This window comes from Lepisosteus oculatus, chromosome 8 (assembly GCF_040954835.1).
Source record: "Lepisosteus oculatus isolate fLepOcu1 chromosome 8, fLepOcu1.hap2, whole genome shotgun sequence".
Lineage (NCBI taxonomy): Eukaryota > Metazoa > Chordata > Actinopteri > Semionotiformes > Lepisosteidae > Lepisosteus > Lepisosteus oculatus.
In genome coordinates, this window is record NC_090703.1 from 51,750,821 (window position 1) to 51,771,410 (window position 20,590).

General features: G+C 43.1%; 1 protein-coding gene across 4 annotated transcripts in view; it reads right to left on the reverse strand.

Annotated features, from left to right (window-relative positions):
* Nucleotides 1-19,672, reverse strand: part of pcdh19 (protocadherin 19) — a 59,559-nt gene extending 39,887 nt beyond the window's left edge. Inside the window, exons 1-2 of one of the 4 annotated variants that reach the window (XM_015351721.2) lie at nt 16,063-19,672; nt 10,894-11,026 (exon numbers count right to left, since the gene is read on the reverse strand). In XM_015351721.2, coding sequence (XP_015207207.1) covers nt 10,894-11,026; nt 16,063-18,212 — 2,283 coding nt within the window. In that variant the 5' untranslated portion in view covers nt 18,213-19,672. Of the gene's footprint in view, nt 1-10,680; nt 11,027-16,062 lie in introns of all 4 variants that reach the window. The other 3 variants (XM_015351722.2, XM_015351720.2, XM_006632917.3) reach the window with 3 other exon arrangements.
* Between the last annotated feature and the right edge of the window lie 918 nt (nt 19,673-20,590).

Below are 20,590 nucleotides of genomic sequence, written 5' to 3' on the forward strand. Positions count from 1 at the left end.
CAGGCTCATACTTCCTTCAACCTGGTAAGACTCATTCAGTTAAAGCCTAAATTGACAAATTGACAACAGCTGCCTGAAGTGATCGCTTTACAAACAGGAGTTTAGAAAATAAAGTCTCCAGGTGAGAGTCAAAAGTACACCTTATCGTGAAGTACTTTCTTTGCACATTTAAGTCACCTCCCTGCATACTGAGAATTGGTGACAGCAGCTCACACCTGTCTCATACCTGTTTTAGGTGGTGTCACAACTGCAGCTGTCTTTGTTAATAGCCATTACTATAATTAATGTTTCTCCATTCCAAAGACACCCAGCTGTAACTCTGAAGCAGTGACTCCAGTCTAGCAGTCTTACCTACTTCCTGAGCACCTGAGCTTGGCAGGAAGCCTGAGACTAGTCTGCACCAGACCAAAGAGTCCTCTTTCAATTCTGAATGTCCACATCCTTCAAGTGACACACCCGAATACATTTAAACATAGAAGGCAGAGCCAATGCAGAAATGGTTAAAATGTCAAAGACATGGAAAAGTGCACATGAAAATGTTGTGACTAACATAGACGTAGCTGGCATTTATCCAACAGAAATTCAGCACCTGTGCATCTACATGATTTAATCTCAAACTGATAAAGTATTGCAAAGTCTGGCTTTTTTAAATCATTTATCTGCCTTGTACTACCTCCAGACCTTCCATCCATCTCCTCTGTGACATAAAGGAGTTGGATACCGAGCTGGAATAAGGATTTTGGAGTTGTCACCGTGGACTGAGAGTCCTGTTGCTGGGAGGCCTGTACCCAGTCACACCCCATTAAGTAGGATGTGAGAGGCTGCAACAGATCATTACAGGGTCTGCCTTGTGTTCTGGAGATGAACAATGCACAATGATGGCTTCCTGCTGACTCACAGTCACCATGCTTCTGTCTTCTCACTTGCTAACTGCAGTACTGTACACACGTGCAACACGCACAGCATATCTTATGGAAAATAAAGTCAGTGCATAAGCAACAGGGATGTTTACTTTCAACTAAAAACAACAGCAGGAGTTGAATTCTTCATGTTCATTTCAGATAGAAACACAAGAAAACAGCAGAGGAATGTAACAGAAAGAGCTATTAATTGCCGACTGCTCTTATCTCTTCAGCGTAAAAAACCCTTGGGAAGCAAACAAATATATCGAACATGTTTATCTCTCAATTTGATTCTTTTTAAAGAACAGGGTCATAAATCATGCCAATGTCCACTTCATCCCTATTAACCTTGCCTGATTTCTACATTTTATGTCTTTAAATTCTTTTACACGAGAAGAGTTAAAAGTGATGCAGTAGTTAGTAGTCTCAGGTCAGCATAATCAAGAGCTGGATTTGTAAATAGACACATATATCGCAAACTGAGAAAATCTGCTTCAGCACCACTAAAGATCTCTGTTCTGCTGCACAGACTCCAGCCATTTCGCAATGCATGCTGAGTCTGACATTTAATCAGATGAGGGAAAATGTTAATAAACTTCTTCCTCCTCCCTCTCTGTGTCAGGGAAAAACAGGACACTTCAAAAGGTCACTCACTGCTGGTGCCTGGCTTTGCCTCAGCTCAGAAATGGCCATCATTTGATATCAGGTCTGAACTTGTAGACATTTCTTACAGCTCAGCATCATTGTAACTGTATGGCATTATGCTATAAGGTTGTAGGGTTACAGGACACATCTGACAATCACACAGTCCAGGTAGAATCCTTTAATTACTGGGTACACATGTGCAACAGCAGTGGAATAAATCCGGGACTCTGCCCATTTCCAACCTTTTAAGCATCTTTACTCATGAATTTTAATTAATACCTTTCTCCTCTTGCATTCAAGCTAAATTAAATTCTGCTGCTTTATCACTAAGTGTGCTCAAATAATGATGCTAATTCAAAGTTATAATTAGATTTTTTAATGTTTCATATGCAAGGCATGGTAAGACTTCAGCTGTGTTTTTCTATGCAGTGGATATATATATATATTTTAATTTCCCTGAAGACAAATAACTCCATCATCCTCCAACCAACACAAGCATTCCATATTTCCAAAGATACCACTAACCCTGTGTGTCTTATCAGCTGTAAGAGGAAAATACTCAAGGATGACATGTCCATTCCCACAAACCTGACATGGTAAATTAAGTGGAATCGCACATTTTTCAAATGCGATTCGGTGTCTGAGATCCATAGAACACATACAGATTATGAATATTCATCACCATGCACCCATATCTGGTTTTAATATGTCAAACAAGTTGTGCAAAACATTTCATTTTTATCCCACTACCCTGCACGAACGCTACAGCCGTGTTCAATTTTTTAAAATTCATGATGATCGCCAAAGACAGTCGAATCCCATCCCTCTGACTGGCTGTGTACACTGGCCCAAGCGATAAAATTGTTTCTGAAATATTGATGAAGAGAGGGGTACGGCACTGCAGCCCCTCCTGAAGGCCTGTGGCAATGGCAACTGGTCTAACTTGTGTTAAAGAATCTAGGCCGACCTCTCGGATCCTATTAATTTAACTGCAGGCGTTTTGAAAGCTGGCACTGAAATCTGTGCTAATGAGAGATGAGGTTAGGAGGGAAAAATCATTTAATTAAGTTATTTTTTCTCTCCTGCAATACCCTGCCCGAGGATTTCTCAAGACCAGTGCCGTTTTACTAGGTCTGGTTTCACTTGTTACACTCTTAAACAAGCATGAGTCACAACTCATAATAATATCACGTATCAGATAATGTCTTCATGTCAGAGAGAGTGGAGTGCTTCTTGTTACACTTAGTGTGTATAAAATACCATTTTAAAAAGTGTGAGTAGCATATTTATCAAGAGATTTATTAGCCTGAAAATCAAAGAACAGTGAGCAAATACTTACTTGAAAGAGTTTAAGGCTTTACACAGTGCACATGCCCCACTTATATCCTGCTAGGAGTATTGTTTTACTTTCTTAAAACAAGTAAGTGATTTTGAGAAGTCTATATGCCTCCTGCAGTCTTCTGCGGTTATCTTTTAATATTTTTCTAGGCAATATTCTACTTAAATACTGCATGAGATTTGATTAGGCTGGCTCCAGTTTGAAAACAGAACAATATACCAGTGTTTCATCTGACACCCTGCGTGTTGTTTTTTTTTTAATTGTCACACGCCTGAAGACCCACAACCTCAGCATTGTGCTCTTCCTTCTTTCTTCTTACTTTTTAATGGGTAATGGACCTGTCCTTGTTCCTTGCACACAAACTAGCTGACCTTTTTCTGGAGAGCAGTCAGAACCAGAAATCTGTTGAGGAGGTGGGGGCTCCAGAGCTCTGGGACAGTAAAAGTGTCCATTCAGGCTGCAGACTGAGCCCTGCAGTCCATGGACTGTCGCTGGCAGTCTGTGAGTGGGGGGCACTGCTGGCCAAGGGCCATCAGGGTGGAGGTGGGCTTAAGCCAAGCAGGGGATTCCCAGCCCCTCGCTGACAAGGGACCCCAGCCAGGCTCCCAGGCACCAGGGGCGCCGTCACTCCTCTGATCCTCCAGGAGCCCCCAAGCCTGTGACTCCCAGAGTGAACAGAAAGGGGACAGCTCTGACTGGGAACATCTGGGAGGGAGGAAAACACAATCCTGCTTCCTCCTGTGCTGGTACAGTATGTGGGCTGAAACGGTGAGCAGAGGAACAGCTGGCAGCTCCAAATTGACAGGTGCATTAAAAAGAGAAAAAGCTAGAGGTTGTCCATATTCAGAAATGTTAAGCTCTTTGATATCACTGCTTTAAAATACACTATATAGATGTGTATTATTAGTAGTGGCACTCAGAAAACAGGTAGAAGGCCCTCACAGTCAGTCACTGAAAGCGTGCACAAGTACAGTACATTTACCTAACGGTCCCTCTGTAGAACAGCAATCATCAAAGAGTTAACCTGCTCTGAATTCCCCTTGTAACCTTTGGAATGCTGCCATTCATTAAATTTAACATGCATTGACGTTCAGAAGCCTTTTTACTGCAATTCTAACCTCATGGTTGTATTATGAGTCATATTTCAACAGAAGCAATTTTTTCTTCTCTGCTGTTTGATTAATATAATTTATCAGGGCTACTTTTGGATGCACTTCTTTTTGCTCAATATTTTTTAAAAGTATCTTATTTGAAATTCCTGGAGAAGCTGAAGAAGGCATAGCTGATAAATTATTAATATATTACATTATTGCATAATATTAGGTAAAAGCAGGGAATACAAAACAAGAAAATGACAGGTTATTTCAAAGGTTGTCATGGTGCAGAAACACTGTACAAGTCCCAGAACTCTGAAACCAACTGCATCAGCAACTGTAAGCTATCTGCTGAGTAAAATTCAAGTTTACTTAATTTGGCAAAATTGTTTTTTAATGCATTGGCTTTCTGTCGTTTGTGATGTTCACAATCCAGCATCTAACAAATTATTCATGTCCGTGTCCACACTTCTGTTTTACAGAAGTCACTGTTATTGTGTGGGACATAGGTACACTACAAAGTCAAACTAAAAGGCTTTAGATGGTCTGAGGGCATTGCTTAAGTATATCCAATGCCTGGCGCTGCACAGAAAACACACTTTAACAGAATCTAATCACAAGGGGGGCAAGAAGGGGCAGCCTTGTGATGTAACTGCTTTTCATCTAAAATAATAAATATTTATTCTACGTTCATTCTAATACCTTACCTAACTTTAGAAATACTCCTCTAACAGATTATTTGAATTTCCTTTTTTTGGTCGGATGGTTACTCCGAATCTTTCCACAATCATAAATAATGAACATTGGTCACAGTGCTGAAAAACATGATGTTGAAGGAAGTAGAAACAAAGGCTGCATTGCACCACACAACATTTTCTTTCTGAATTACCTGCAAGCCAAACTTTAGCTAAATTTTAAAGGACAGGAAAGTTCTGCACTGTCACAAAGATCTTAAAAACAGCACTAAAGGTACATTTTCTTTTCGTGTCTGGAAACCTGTGGCAGGCTGGGAGAGTGTAATCAGGAGAAGTTTTTTTAAAACTGAAAATATCATTAAAACCTGAAACTCTGCTTACATCCCCATCGGAGGGGCATTTAACCCTAAGGGCAGGATAAAAAGGGGCCAAGGAATTGTCTATCAAAGCCTTTTTAAAGCAGATCTCAGGGCTGTGATTCTTGCTGCTGTGACGCCTTTCCTGACTCCTGTCTTTCCAGTCATTATTTTTAAGCCTTCCCTACGTGAGGCTGTTCCAAGCCACTGCACAGAGCAAGTCAACAGCATGTCTCCTTACAAACAGGATGTAGTGACACGCGTGTGTCACTCTGTGTCAAGCCAGCCAGTTTTGACACTGGTGCCTATGTCTACATGCACCAGTCCAAACAAGAGGCTGGAGGCCTTGGGGAGCTGCACGGCTTTCAGCACTCCACTGTGGCTTGCTCGCCTGGGGTTAAGTATTTACACATCCCTGAAGAACCACAGAAAAACCTGCATCATAAAATTTGTGTATTCTAGCAAAAAATAGCCTGTGACATTTTCACAAACATGAATAAACATTTTCCATATTTCTGGAGTGCTTTACAAAGGCCGAAAGGGTTTGTCGCTTTGCTGTTTAGAGCAGCTCACTCCCCTCTTATTTATCTTTTCGCCGAACTGAAAAGACTCCATAGAACCAGAATCAGACATAACAATAAGTTACTAATGCATCTGCATGTATTCAAGCAGTGTGCACATTGGAAAGCACTTCAGATAAAATACTGGAGCTTAACATTCACCTAAAGCACAAACATGAAGTACACAACACTTGAACCCACTGAGCACACAAAAACACATTCAGGTTCAAGCAACTGAAGATGCCATCTGCAATTTTTAGAGAGTTTTTTATGAAGCCAGTAATGTTTCTGTTCTCTTCCGGCACTGTGTGGAGCTTCATACTGAAACTGTTGAAATCTTTGTATCTAATCAGTGATCCCGAGCTCAATGAAGTCTGTGCACAAAGCCTCTCAGAGAGACAATGTACTGTGACCTTTACTTTATCTTGTATGGGATTTAAGCAGATTAATTGGATTAGCTTGATGAAATTTGGAGAAGTGCAAAACCTTCCGTCTTTAATAAAACCAGTTTGGCTAAAATACAGTAAGAAAATGTTTTTTTTTTACATATTTATTTTTTTATAGCTACAGAGGCACAAAAAAGAGGTTTGGCAACACAGATAATCTGAAGAAGTAACAAATACTAGAAATGGACCTGCAAACTCAGTGTGAAGAAGGAAGGTCCTACAATGACATTTCTTAAGGAGTAAGGTCAAACAACCTGGCAAACTGCAGCAGAGTCCAATTAGGACTCATCATAGGAAATCTGCAAGTGCAATTAGCACATTTAAAAATTTTGCAGACTAGACGTGCTTATACTATAGCACCTCTCAGCACAGCCCACAGGGGACCATCCCGCAGGTAGAGGGGATGAAGAGACAGACACCCCTGTGAGGTCCAACAGCACTGCTCCCCAGCCAACAAACCTGCACAAGCCAGTGCTCACAGCACGTGGGGTAAATGTGTGCCCCTCTGAACTGCACTGCCTGGAGCACTGTATGCCAAACATCACATACAGTTTCTGCGCATGATAAACCCTATCGAGAAAACATATTATTACTGTTGTTGTTATTATTAGTAGTAGAATTCATTTCTAAAATAAGGCTTCAATTATACACTTGAGAGCATGATTCCACACGTCTGACACAAGAAATGTGGCCATTTCTCCACAGCTGTCTGTATCTGTGGAGTCCTTTCACAGTAGCACTCTGAAACTTTACTAACTAAACAGCAACTCCTTGAAGCCGTCGAACAATGATTTCAGACATGACTCTACGGAATATTTTGTGTGCTACAGATCAAATTGCTCTCCTTTATCAAGCAGCAAAACCTACAAGTTGAACAGTATGTGCCATATGCTTGCAATACATTTCCAGTAGCAACCTTTAGTGAAGGAGACTGTAAGCATCTGGAAGAGAAGCACTTACATTTTCAAGACAACAAAAAACCACAGAACTTGTTAATGTAAATAAAAAGGAATTCTGAAAATGAAAAAATGTTAGCAAATCCGGGACTGTGCTGCATGATAATAAGTATTACAATTTGCTGACTATACTGTACTTATTTAACCTTGATAAAGTTATGTGTGTATACGAAAGAGTAGAATACAAAGAACAAAAACAAAGATTACTGAAGAAATATTTAAGCCATCAAACAGCCTTTAAAAGCAAAATGTTGTGAAATGTGGGGATTAAATGGGTTTTTTGGTGTTTTTGAAACACTGATGTAGACAAGCACACAAAAATGAAGTGAAGACAAAAACCACGGGAGAAGACAGATGTCTCTTGCCTGCTTAACAATCTACCTGACCACCTCATTATTTAACTCTGCTACAGTTCGCCACCTCCTCCACTTCCACACGCACAGGGTAGAATCTATGGGAATTGCAGTCAGCTAGATATCTTTAAGAGTGCCCTCTTTGTGCGTTTGAAACATTTGGAACAATTGTTTAACCAGGGGAGGCTTCTTCAGGGATTTACGGAACGTTCCTCAAGAGTGAGATATTATAAATGAATGGCAATTACTCGAGGCTTACTCTGAGCGTCTCAGCTACTGCCTATTGTTGTCCCTGGCTTGTCCCCGTTCTCCCCAGCATGTGTCTGCTTGTTTGTGAAGTAGCGTCTGTGCTCTGCACACGCAGTCTCCAAGCCTGGTGTTGAGCCATGGGGCGTCTCATCCTAATAAGAGTTTTGCATACTTGACAAAGGCTGCTGCCTTGGTGATCCAGCTCAGGAATCTTAAAGAGCCACCAATCAGCACACACCCGTGACATCTGCGACGATGGCCTAATCCCGCAACAAATCAGGCTCTATCACTGAAATGATTTAGCATCTTAGTTCCACACGTCCTGTTGTCAATCCTAGGGAATTTGATAATACAGATTCCAATATTCCCAAGATTATGGTAATATTTTTTTTCTCCTGTCTTTCATCAAAGGCTTTTTCTTTGTTTTCCCTGTCTCATCAGAGCTGATTACAGCTTGATGGTTTAACAGTGTTACACACAATGGCTCTCACTTGTATTTCTACAAATTATTATTCGATCTGTTGTGAAGGAGACCTGAAGCTGTGGTTCTTGAACTATGGGTCGCGGCCCAGAGTGGGTCGTGTATACCATTGTCATACTTATCACGGCACGGCTCCTCTCAACAGCCTAAAACTGAGGTCTCTGGGGTCTTTTTTCCAGGCTCACACTGCTGCCACTGCAGCACTTTTTACTTAAAACTTTTTTAATGTATTTAACATCCATGCAATCTAAGCATCAGCCCACCTGACAATTGCAATTTCTACACATTCACCTGAAATTATGCCAAGTGGAAAAAATTTGAACTTTGGGACTGACAGGCAGATTGCTGTTTTGATTTAAGATTTTTTAATCAATTACAGCTCTCATTTTCTTTCATGTAAAAAGGTACTACCACAAGCGAATCTCTGAAATGTATGATTCAGTGCCTTGAAATTAGGAACAAAGCCACAACTACTGTATAACATGGAAATTAGCAGAACGTTATGCATTCCCTTGTGCATTATCATTATCTCTTACCGTTATGACAAAAAACATATGTAATGTCTTTAAAAGAGAACACCGGTCACATCCTACAGCATGCAGACCTCTATACGACTCATTCCACTGCCCAATTTCTTGACGTTTTTTCAAAATGCTGAAAGACTTATAGCATCTCTGCTTGATCGGTCATTGACATCCCCACCCCCACCTCCTTCCCTCTCCCTCCCTCTCCATCACCTCCTCATTTCCCTTCTCTGTGCGAAGGCCCTGGCTGTCAGGGGGGAGCAGCTCGTCAGCGTCTCGGGCAGAGCGGAGCATGATGAAACATGTATGCAAAGCAGCCCCTGAGCTGTGGTGCCGACGGATGCAGCAACCAGAAACGAAGAGAATGAAAAAATAAGCTCGTTCCAGATGCCCGGTATCACAGCACAGACTCTCCTAATGTCAAACATCAGATGCCTAAGCTTTGCATACTAGGCAACAAAATCAATCTGCTACTTTGTTTTGTGCATTTTTCGTCATTGCTTTTTCATTAGTGTGGACAAGCAGAGGCTCTCTAATCCCACTACAAAGGTGGCTTTATTGGATGCTTAAGCCCCAGTTCTTCACCACGTCTGGTGTTACTCCACAGTATAATTCGTCCATGTTCTCTTCTTGCACACCGTGCTCTGTCAGCCTCAGGTGACGCGCGAGCTACCTGCCGATAAATACAGAAAGAGTGCAATCCGCTGGCGTCATGAGCTCAGCCACAGCTGGGCAGCCTTCATGTTGGCAGGTTCAAAGAGCTGCTATTGACGCCCTTTCCTCCTTCCGACCATGGGCCCAGGCGTCTGACCCAAATCACAGAGCTCATAACACGCTCCAAGAAGAGCGATAAATCAGCCATGTCAAAGGCTGTGTCTCACTGATTGATGATAACAGGAAAAAATAATTTGATCAATGAATCCATAAACTAATGGCCTGGTTTTCTCCAACAAGAATTTGGCCTTGGGTGAAGTAATGTGTCAGTTCAAAAAGAACTAAACACTGTTTTAACTTTAACTTGCCAAGCAATAGACCAAATGCAGAGGTCATCATACACACTGATACCAGTAGCCCAGTTCACACAGTCAGAAATCCACAATCACCAGTTAAGGGTCAACTGTCCAGCCCAAATTTCCACTTGGGCACTTTCCACAACAAAGCCTTTCTGCTCAATATAATGAAGAGGCTCATGAAAGTAAAAAAACACACACAAAGTAAATCTTTATATTTGACTGTTGAAATATGTAACAATTTGTTTCGCTTAAACACAAAAAAACTTTATCCATCTGTGGACATGCTTGGGCAGTTTACTGCTAAATCCATTTCAAATGCATCCCTGGTGCTTTAAAAATGTTCTAAGGAAAACCTTATTTAATTTAACAGGACTTGTTAACAGTCTTTCTGGATCCAGTCAAATAAATTGACCAGAATAGACGGATGTTTGGTTGAATGCTGTGGCATATTTAGGCTAAGAGATATATCTGAAAAGGTACAGCTAAAAGGCTGGCCCAGCTGATGATTCACTCCAATCAGGTAGCAAGGGAGACAAAATGATCTATCACAAATCTAAGTTATCTGTGTCAAATCTATTTTGACACTCCAGCATAGTCACTGCCACTAAGGAGCGTGTTTCTTTCATTACCTACGTTCTCAGCAGTGGTTACAACTTATCATACAGTAACTGCAGTGATTCCTGTCTCACCAAATGGTACAAGCAACCGAGACAACATTCTTTCGACACTGACAAACCCGAAGAGCTGATAAAGGCGTTGATATCAGCGATTTACGTGGCACAAGGAGCCGCGAGGCGCTCACATGACACATGACGCTCACAAGCACGACTGGCTTGTAGCTCCGTGAGTGTCCGTGAACTGAGTTAAAGCATTAGCAACGCACACTAGCGGTTCGGCTACAGTCCGGTCCCCTGCTGCCCGGACACGTGCGCTCAGACCTGCCCCTGTGACTGTAAGAACTTCCGTTCTTCTAACACGGCGGGCGACGGGTGGACCCAGCGCGGGCCCGAGCGGTGCCTCGGCGAGCCCGGAAGCAGCACGCGCGGGAAGGACGGAGCGGGTCTCACCTCTGGCAGCGGCATGCCGTTGATGATGAGGTCAGGCTGCTGCGGGCCCTGCCCGGTGAAGGTGTGGTGGTAGCCGTGGTTGGGGGCGGCATTGCGCGAGTTCTGGTTCTCCACGTTGAGGAAGGTGCTCTCGGAGCGCCTGCAGCCCAGCGGCAAGCTCTGCTGGTGGTAGTCGAAGTAGTTGAGCGAGGAGGTGAGAGACGAGCAACTCACCACGTTCATCTTGTCTGTCTCCTCCACGTCTCGGGGCACGAGTCGGATGTCATTCTTGCTGATCTTCTTTTTCTTGTTGGATTTCTTCTGGTTGCCGTAGGAGTACTCCGCCACCCTGCGCAAGTAGAAGAAACTGAACAGGCTCAATAAAGCAGTATGTTGCTTTCCTCACCACCCACACTGTCAGAACCTGCACTCCAGTCCCTGCGAGTGTCGAGCCTGGCTGGCCTCAGAAAGCAGCCTCTTTCACAAGACATGCAGGTGCCACTGGGCACCGCGCAGCCAGTCCCTCACCTAACCTTTCTGAGCTGCAGAAAGAGCTCCTGATTTAATTTACACCGAGAAAGGTTCACAATTTATCTTATAGAAACACAAATGCAGAACAAGCACATATATCCAACCACAATCAAAAGAGATACAAGCACCCCCAGATTTACAAGTCCTGCACATCAGTTGTTCAAGTATGCAAACATATTTAAAAGCTGAATTCCACAAATTTGCTTCAGCTTTTTTTTTTATTAATAAGGGAAAGCCTGTTGGGATTCAATAAATGTGGGGAAACTATTAATTCAGATTCACTCCACCAGCCACTGTACTTTACATTTTGGTTCTCACCAGTACAAAAAAAAACCTGATTCTTTATGGAAGGATGCTTCCGATGGAGGCTTTGCTAAACGAGGCTGTGCTTTAAGCAGATTCTACTAACTGCATTCAGCACCTCGTAGCCCGTTCCCACTTCACCCAGGTCTGTATGGAGGCATCCAGAAAGTGTCATCTATTTACATAGCTTTACACAACACACCATAATAGTGCTGTTGTTTTTTTTAGCCCTGCAGGAAAAACACATTTTTTTTTCTCCAATGTTAATACATGCATCTAAAAAACTCTCACTCTGCATAAATAACACCCCTAACCCCAGGAGGCTATAGGCTTCGCGCTCCAGATTCCACTTTTCATTGAGATGCTGGCTGTGTCTGCCTTTCCTCCCTTCTCCAGTAAAAAAAACACAATATTAAGAGAGACGAACCTTATCTCTCAAAGAGCATCTAAAAAACCATTTTATTTTCCTGATTTAAAAAAAAGTGTGCATGCATCTAGGATCTGCCTTTAATACCGAGAATGAAGGCCTCACATTCTGTCAATATTGTGTCATCAAAGCTGATATGAGAAAAGTGTTAAGTACTGTGTTGTACGTATGGATACAGACACCACACAGTATATTGGTCAGGAGAAGCAGGTTTAAGCAGGTCAGTGCCTGGAACGGTCACACATCACCGGTGCTTAAAGAAATCAGTGCAATTAATAAAACAGCAGAGGATTTTATGAAAGGATGAAACACTTAGTTTTGTGAAAGCCATCCAGTAATCTTAAATACATGACTTGTTAGAATGCTGCTTGCCTCAATCGGTAGTGCCAGTTTCTTTGTTTCATTTATGCACTTTATTTTAATGTAGTGCTGCTTTATATCCCCATATCTAGCCATGTGGAGACACGGGCCAAATGATAAGAGCAAAACAATTCAAATTCCTGTCAGCTGTGCAATCGGTGGGGTGACAATCCAGGGAAATGAGGGCACCCACTGCACCGAACCGTCATCTCAATAGGAATTTGTTCCTCGAAACTGTCCTCCAGGATAAGTGAGTGCACCTCTTCACCAGGAGTAAAGAGATTACAATCTGGCAGCCACAATAACGGGAGGTTTGCAATATCTTTCATAAAACGCCCCAAGGCAGCTTAGAGGAAAAAGCTACTAGAACGAGTTAACTAACATGGTGTACTACACAAGTGCTGCTGACAAATATCTCACCAAAGCAAATTCAGGTCTTGTATGTTTGATATGGTGCTCCCAGTAATTCACAGATGTGCACTCAAACTTCTCATATTGGTGTGAAAAGGTAAGGCTGTCTGTGTTTGTGCATTATTTATTTTTCAGCTGCCAGTATCAGTCCTATAAAATGTTTTTTGAATATGTTCCTTTTCCTTCATTCTCCTCTTTCTTCTTCATCTTGTTGTCAAGGGCTATATTTGTCCTGCATTATTATTACTGAGCGGGGCTTTATATTAGAGTCTTATATTTATACATGTTTATTCAGGGTTATTTCAACAGTCCAAAAGATCTAGCTCTATCTGAATCCAGGAGCTGCTGAAATAAGGATGTCTGATGAGGAATATGAGTTACTGCAGCCCCAAGCACAAGCGTAACATATCCATTATCCACATTGAGTTACGTTATATTAACATCTTTCATCTCAAAGTGACATCAGATCGCAGCAGTACTTTGCCTGGTGCTGAGAGAGTTGTGCACAAGGCCTTTACTACTGAGATAAGGTCAGAATGCACAAATCCAGTCTGTAAGAACAGGACTTTGGCAGTTTTGCTTTTCCTGGACACACTGAATTATGCAAAATAAACTCATATAAATGAACTGGTTTCTCACTCACTGTAAATGGATGTGTGCAGTGCTTTCTGAATAAAGAGAGACTCAGCAGACTTGAAGTGTACAATTATAACATCACATTCATAGAATGGCAACAAAACTTATGATCAGACTAAAATATGGAAATGATTTTTAGGTTAAAGTCACAAATGTAATTTATATGGAAATGCTGAAGAGTAAAGTAGCTGTAGGAGATCAGTTTGGGAACCAGCATGATGGATTAATAATAAAGGATTTTTTGTTGTTGCAACAGAGGAATGTAAGGAATGTTTGATTCCATTTTTGTCCCGTTTTTAAAAATATATAAACTTTATGTGTTAATGATACCTAATATATAAACCACAGCTTATTTTCAGAAAGCCTTTGTGGGTCAAGTAGTACAATTTTAGGTAACCTGCAGATTTTATGTGCCAGCAGTTTTTGGTAGATACATTTTATAAAACAGGGTTTACATCTCTTTACTGGGAGCACAGAACCCATGGAACAGGGACAGGAAATGGCCTAGGGTTAATGTTGTTTACCAGTAAAATTTAGCAACTGGTTCTCCAGTGGCACATTGCACATCAGTTGACTTTGTGAAGGGAATTCAGGCAGTGAAGCTAGGTTCCAATTAAGAGTCAAGGAAACCAAATATAACAAAGTGTCTTAAGGGAGAAGTGTCTAAGCTACAATGTCATTCAGGTATTTCTATTCCATCAGTCACTTAAAAACTCTTGAAACCTGTGCAAAAAATCCCAATAAAATTATAATGTATGTCCAATTAAAAGAAAAGCCTCTGGAAATTGCTTGAGCCGCATAACTCAATTTAATGCAACCTTTAAATTAATGAGAATTGGAAAATACGTCGGCATGACTGTGTTATTAAGAGGGGAAGCTTGGGCCTGTGGCAGGACTGGCGCTCCTGTGTTTGCTTTGTGATGTTTGAGCTAGGCCAGTGCAGTTCATTTATAGCGCTGAAGCATTTGTTATTGCTTTTTTTTTACTTTCTTCTTATTGACAAGCTATTTAATTAATCTTCATTCCCTCTTATTGGTAAACAACTGAGGAAATAAAAAGAGGGTCTGTCAGGGCCTGCCGTCTCCTCCTGGCTATTTCACGTCTAAGCGCCAGTCTGTCTCAAACAGACACGCACTAGATATTCATTACAGTCATTCGCGAAACCAGGAGGAATTAATATCAATTTCTTCTGTATGTCTCTGCCTAGCTCTTTGATTGTTTTCATAATAGGTCGTGCAGCTAAGATGGATTTTGTCTTAGTGCCTGACTCCCTTTAGCCCGGTCCTCTGTCTTTGAAACCCGTTTTGTTTTCCACAACTCAAACTGAATATAAAACATCCACAAACACCACAACACATATCTTAAACAGAAATGTGTCTAGCACCAATATCAACAAACTGTCTCGGACTTATTAGCAACTCTAAAAGATAAGATGGTGAAAAATGTCCCTGGCTTCAGTCTTGTTAAAGCTCCCTTATGTAGTGCGTATTTTCAGGACAAGTGTCCTTTAGAAACTCGGGTTCCTTTCACTTAAATGATGTCGATATTTAAGGGAAACGCTTCAGAAATTGACATAGTATATTCCTAGGAATGAAGGTACCTAGGTATTTGATCTGTGACAACAGAACTGGACTTCTAATTCATGAATGTGTTGAACACACCTTCAGTAACACGGTTGAAACGAATAATTTACAGATCTGTTACAAACTCCACTCTCCCGACAAGCTTTCGAAGCGACTAAATTAAGTACAGTAAAAGACAGAAAAGAATTAAAAGAACTGAAAAAATTAAAACTTTCCTCGGTGGATTAACGTTACGGCTTCCTAAAATCTACCATTTCTCATTTTAAATTTTAACAACAGCTCTGTGAGGACCAGACATGCGGAACTCGTAAATTACACTGCTTTCAACGTGTTTGAAAACATTAAATGAAACAATGCGAGACCGAGAACTACCGCGCAGAGAGATCTGAGCATTGCAATGCTGGTACCAGCGGACCCCATCGCTCGAAACCAGCGGTGTGACTTGAAATAAATCGGGGGAGACGACAGAGGGGGGTGACTGCAGGGCCAGCGCTACTTTCACAGTATTCGGCAGCACTCCGCATCTCTGGATTTACAACTGCAGCAGCGGCAACATGAGAAACCGGCAAGGACCTGAGATACTCCTTGTGTTTATAGAACGATATGCGACGAAAGTGTTGAATGACGCTCAACTCTAACTTTATCCATCGTTTAATTTACCTTGAGTATCCCCTTGCCGGCGGTGTCGGTTTATTTTCACACACCGGCAGATGCAGCCTACTCACACTCACACACACACACAAGCGCACCGCGCGCGCACGAGAGCGCGCAGACCCCCTCGCCATGCGCCAAGACTTCAGAGTGCCGGAATCTCACAGACAAGTACCGGTATGCCAGTTAAAAGACAACCCGCATCACTCCTGTGTGCGCGCATAATTATCTAAGTAACAAAGGCACGGTAGTTTAGAAAGGGTCACACAAACAGCGTAAAAGTGCAACCTTCAAATTTTATCCAGAGAAAAAAACGCCTTACTGGAAGGTGTTCTTCTCCAAGAACTAGAATAAATAACTATAGGCGGTAGGAGTTTCTACAGTATACTCATTCAGCACTATGCTGTGCATCACTTCTATCTTAATTCACATAAAGAAAAATAACACAGTTATCGATAAAAGTGCGTGTCTTTAACAAAATAGCAAAAATTTGTGTTTTACCTGCAGTTGTAGGTTCGGATTTCCTTGTTGTCCCTTTTGCACTTGACAGCCACAAAGATCATAGTGACAAACAGGATCGCCGCAATGGAGCCGAGCGCAATGATGAAGATCAGGGACAGATTCACGGGACCTATAGACTCCTGCGCGTCCAGCTCGGGTGAGAGGTAGATAACGATAAAGGCTGAGGCCGACAAAGACGCCTTCCCGTGGTCGTGCGCCACCACCGTGATCTCGTAGGTTGTCTTCGCGTTCTCCCCGAACATCCTGGTGGTCCGAACCTCCCCGTTGACCTGGTCGATTTCGAAAAGGCTCCTGTCTCCCTCGGAGATGGAGTAGGATAATCTTCCGTTTTCTCCCTCGTCGTAGTCGTCGGCTTTCACCTGTGTGACCAGGTACCCCACTCCGGCGTTACGTGGGATAGAAACTTCCGCTGTGCCGTTTACTAAAGGCGGGGTGGTGATAATGGGGGTGTTGTCATTGACATCTAAAATGATAACGCGCACTGTAGCGTTACTGGTCAGGGACGGATTTCCCCCATCTTTGGCCAAAACCTTGAATTCAAAAGATCTAGTCTGCTCGTGGTTGAACGATCTGAGTGCAATTATTTCCCCAGTGTTGGGGGTTATAGACACATAAGTGAAAATAGGCATGTCCCTGATTTTAGATGGTACGATTTGGTAGGAAACGGTACCATTGGAGCCCTGATCTGGGTCCCTGGCAGAAACCGACAGCAGGTAAGCCCCCGGGGTGTTGTTTTCCTGGACAATGACTTGGTAAATCGGTTTGGAAAAATGGGGATGGTTATCATTCTCGTCCGTGATTTTCACTGTAAACGACTTGGTGGTTTTCAGGGAGGGGATACCGCTGTCTTCAGCTTGGATGGTCAAGTTGTAAGTGTCTCTCTGTTCCCTGTCCAGCCTTCCGTCCACTAATATGGTGGAAAAGCTTTCGTATTCCTGCAACCGGAAAGGGACGCTGCCCTGCAGTCTGCACTGGACCCTGCCATTGGCCCCCGAGTCTCTGTCGGACACTCTGACCAGGGCGATGACATACCCCAGCGGCGCGTTCTCGCTCACCTCCACCAGCTCACTGTTCACAGACAGCAGATTAATCACCGGCACGTTGTCGTTCATGTCCATAACATTTACAGTCACTTTGCAATGCGCAGGAATGGAGTTCGGACCCAGATCTTTGGCCTGGACATCGATCTCATAAATATTCATCGTCTCAAAGTCCAGGACTCCACTGACGGTGATCACACCGGTCCGGGAATCAATTTTGAAAACCTCCCTAGTTTTCTCCGAGACGTAGCTGTTGAAGGAGTACACCACTTCTCCATTCGTTCCCTCGTCCGGATCTGTTGCGTTTAAGTCAATCACTACTGTGTTAATAGGGGAGTTTTCCATCACGTTTACAGTGTACACGGGCTCGTCAAACACCGGATTGTTGTCATTGGAATCTATCACTTTGATATTCAGCTCAACAGATCCAAAATTAGGCGGCTCTCCTCCGTCTAAGGCAGTGATCATGTAACTGTAGTGCGACTGCGTTTCTCTGTCCAGGGACTTTTCCACCACCAGCTCTGCAAAGCGCGACCCGTCCCCTCTGGTCTTAATTTCGAGTCCGAAGAGATCGTTGGGGGTGATCTCATAGGTCTGCACGCCAAAGATCCCGGAATCTGGGTCGTTTGCCCCCTCTAGGGGAATCCTGGTGCCCGGGGCGGCAGTTTCGGAGATCTCCAGATCTATGTGGTCTGTGGGGAAACTGGGCGCGTTGTCGTTCGAATCCTTAATCTCAACTTTAATCACGCATATCTCCATCGAGTTAGACATTACTTCCAAGGAAATAAAACACTTAGGGGACTGCCGGCAAAATATATCCCGGTCAATTTTTTGCTTAGTGACCAGCAGTCCTGCGGGGTTTATGTCCACCAAATGCGGTGCGGAATTGGAGATAACGCGCAGGGAAGGCTGCCGGGGATCAATCACGAATCCCGCATCCTTAGCGTCCTTCGCGACGTTGGCGATCACAGTACCGGCTCTCTCCTCCTCGTCCACCGAATACTTAAGATTGATCACAGCCTCGGCCCAGGTCCAGCACAGAACAGCTAGCAGGAGAAACTGTAGAAAATCCATTTCCTTGGAGGACATTATACTTGTTGATTTGCGTTCTTACGAGCTACGAACAACTGTATCGCCTATCATTAGTGTCCATGATAGCGCGTTGCATAATGTGCAGATTATTCCAGTTCGATTATTACTTTCTTTAAAAAAAAAAGTTATCAGGCAAATGCCAACAGAGCGGTTTTAGACCAGGAGAGGGAATTCATGGGGATAGCGATATCAGTAACAAGCTCCTTAATCTGATTTACTCACTGTATGACAGATCTTCGTTTCATCGACTTCATAGTATTAAAAGATGAATCGTATTATCCCGAATGCTGCATTTTAAATTAAAATAATACCGATAGCATTCATACAGACTTCAGAAAATTGAATTGTTCTCATATATCGGCATAGTACACGTAGCTTGGAACTAGAAGCTAAGGTGTATTTGTATTATCACTACAATCGTTTAAAATAAAGCAGAGGAAATGGTTATTACAATTTCATTTTAAAAAATAAACGTGTCATTTGTTGCAAAAATTCCTTAAAGCCAACCCACGAAAAAGAAAAATCCATGAAAATAACATTTTTGAAAATGTGTATATTTACCAGTGGAATGCTTCACAGCATTTTTATGTATTCAGCGGCATCCGATGGTATTTGTTTTTTTTTTTTAAAAAAAACCTTTTCAGCTTGTGTTCCTCACGAGCAGGTAGAACATATTAGTTTAGGGTTTTTTCTCTTTTTTTCGGAGTTAAATCTTAAAGTGTGATGCGGCTGAGCAGGTGCAAAACGGGGGAAAAAATCCACATTTGGGAACAAAACTGCTGTATCAAGTCGAGAAAATTCAGCCCGTGATCTGACAGGACCAAAGGCGCTGCTGTGTGCACTCGCACGTCTTAACGCTTACAGTCCACTCAAGAATTATCCAGTATATTTTAAACCGTGGCGGAAGGATGTTTCTCAGTCCTCAAAGTCTTACACTTTTTCTTGTTGTTTTCTTTTCTCCACAAACAGTCTGCAGAATCAGAAACAATATTCCCTGTGTGTATTTCAGCACAGTTTATATTAAATTCCAGTTGGCTGACAAGCAGGGATAATAAATAAATGTTGCCGAGGAACTAAAACAGCAGGCACCTCTTACGCGTCTTGAAGGGCGAAATCAAATGCATAAAAATGTTTTTCTTCTTAAAAAGCAAATCCAAGCTGTGGTTCAGGTGCAGAATCTACCCTTGCGTTCAGCGCAGCTGGCTCCGCTTGCTCTCTGCTTGCATCTCCAGTGCAAACTGTCGGCTGCGCAGCCCGGCGCCTGCCGCTCAGTCTCAGGACCCGCACCCACTCCAGCCAATCAGAGGCCACACCCGGGGGATGGATCGGCCGGTGGGCGGTGCCAAGCGCAGCTGCGGCTGGAACTCGGCAAACTTCCTCGCGCTGTGCTCTCCGGCGGAGCTGCGGCGAGAAGGGCCCTCCGGCCGCTCACCGGTCCTCCACAGACAAAACCTCCGTCAGGTTCTTTTTTTTTTAAATTAACTGAAACGTAGGCTGGTCGCTTTGGGCTTAATCCGTGATTCCTGTCCTCCCCCCCCCCCTCTCCTGTCGTGCACCTATTTAACCCTTCGTGCTCCGCCTCTCAAGAAAGGTACGGGCTCTGCACTAAATTATGCTAAAACTCAGCCACGGTTTGTAGGGCATAAGGCAGGGAACAGAAAGAATGGCACCACAGGGCGAACATTTCGTGTCTTGAAGAAGATTATCAGTATTTCGGTAGTTCAATATATTAATAACGATGGTTTCTGAGTGGAGTCCGGGGCAAGGATTCTCCCTAGCCTGCTTCCTGGGTAGATCCGATCTGTATCTCCGCAGTCCGGAAAAAAAAACCGACATGGGTCCAGTGGTCACGTAGCCTGTCGTTCAGGTTCGCGTGTGTGTTTGTTCACAGTCGGAGGCCGGGTGCGAGGATGCACCGTGTGCGTGTCTCTTACGCGCAGGGCTGGCTTTTCTCTGTCGCTGTTGTCAATGTGCTGATCAGCGCCAGCGTCTCCCCAGCACACTTTTATAATACTAATGCGAGACAAACGCCCGAGTGGGTGGGCTGGGATTAGTTGTAAGACTGGACACAATAGTTTTCCTGCTCCCCCCCAGAAAGGCGACACAAGGAGGTTTCTCTACTTTCACAGCTGTTTTTTTTTTTGAAAGAGGAGCTGCCTTCGGTTGCTTTTACAAGACGTGCCATTCACATTCTAGAAGTATTTATCATACAGAATAGCCTTGCAGGAGGCAGTTTTACATGTGTAAAGCAATCCTCCTCTCCTATGGTTTCTGCGAACAGGCCATTTAATGTGCTTGCCAGCCCGACCTCACTTGGACATGGTACGTGGGCTGGACCAGCGGTGGACGACCCCGCTCTATGAGATCAGGAAAGA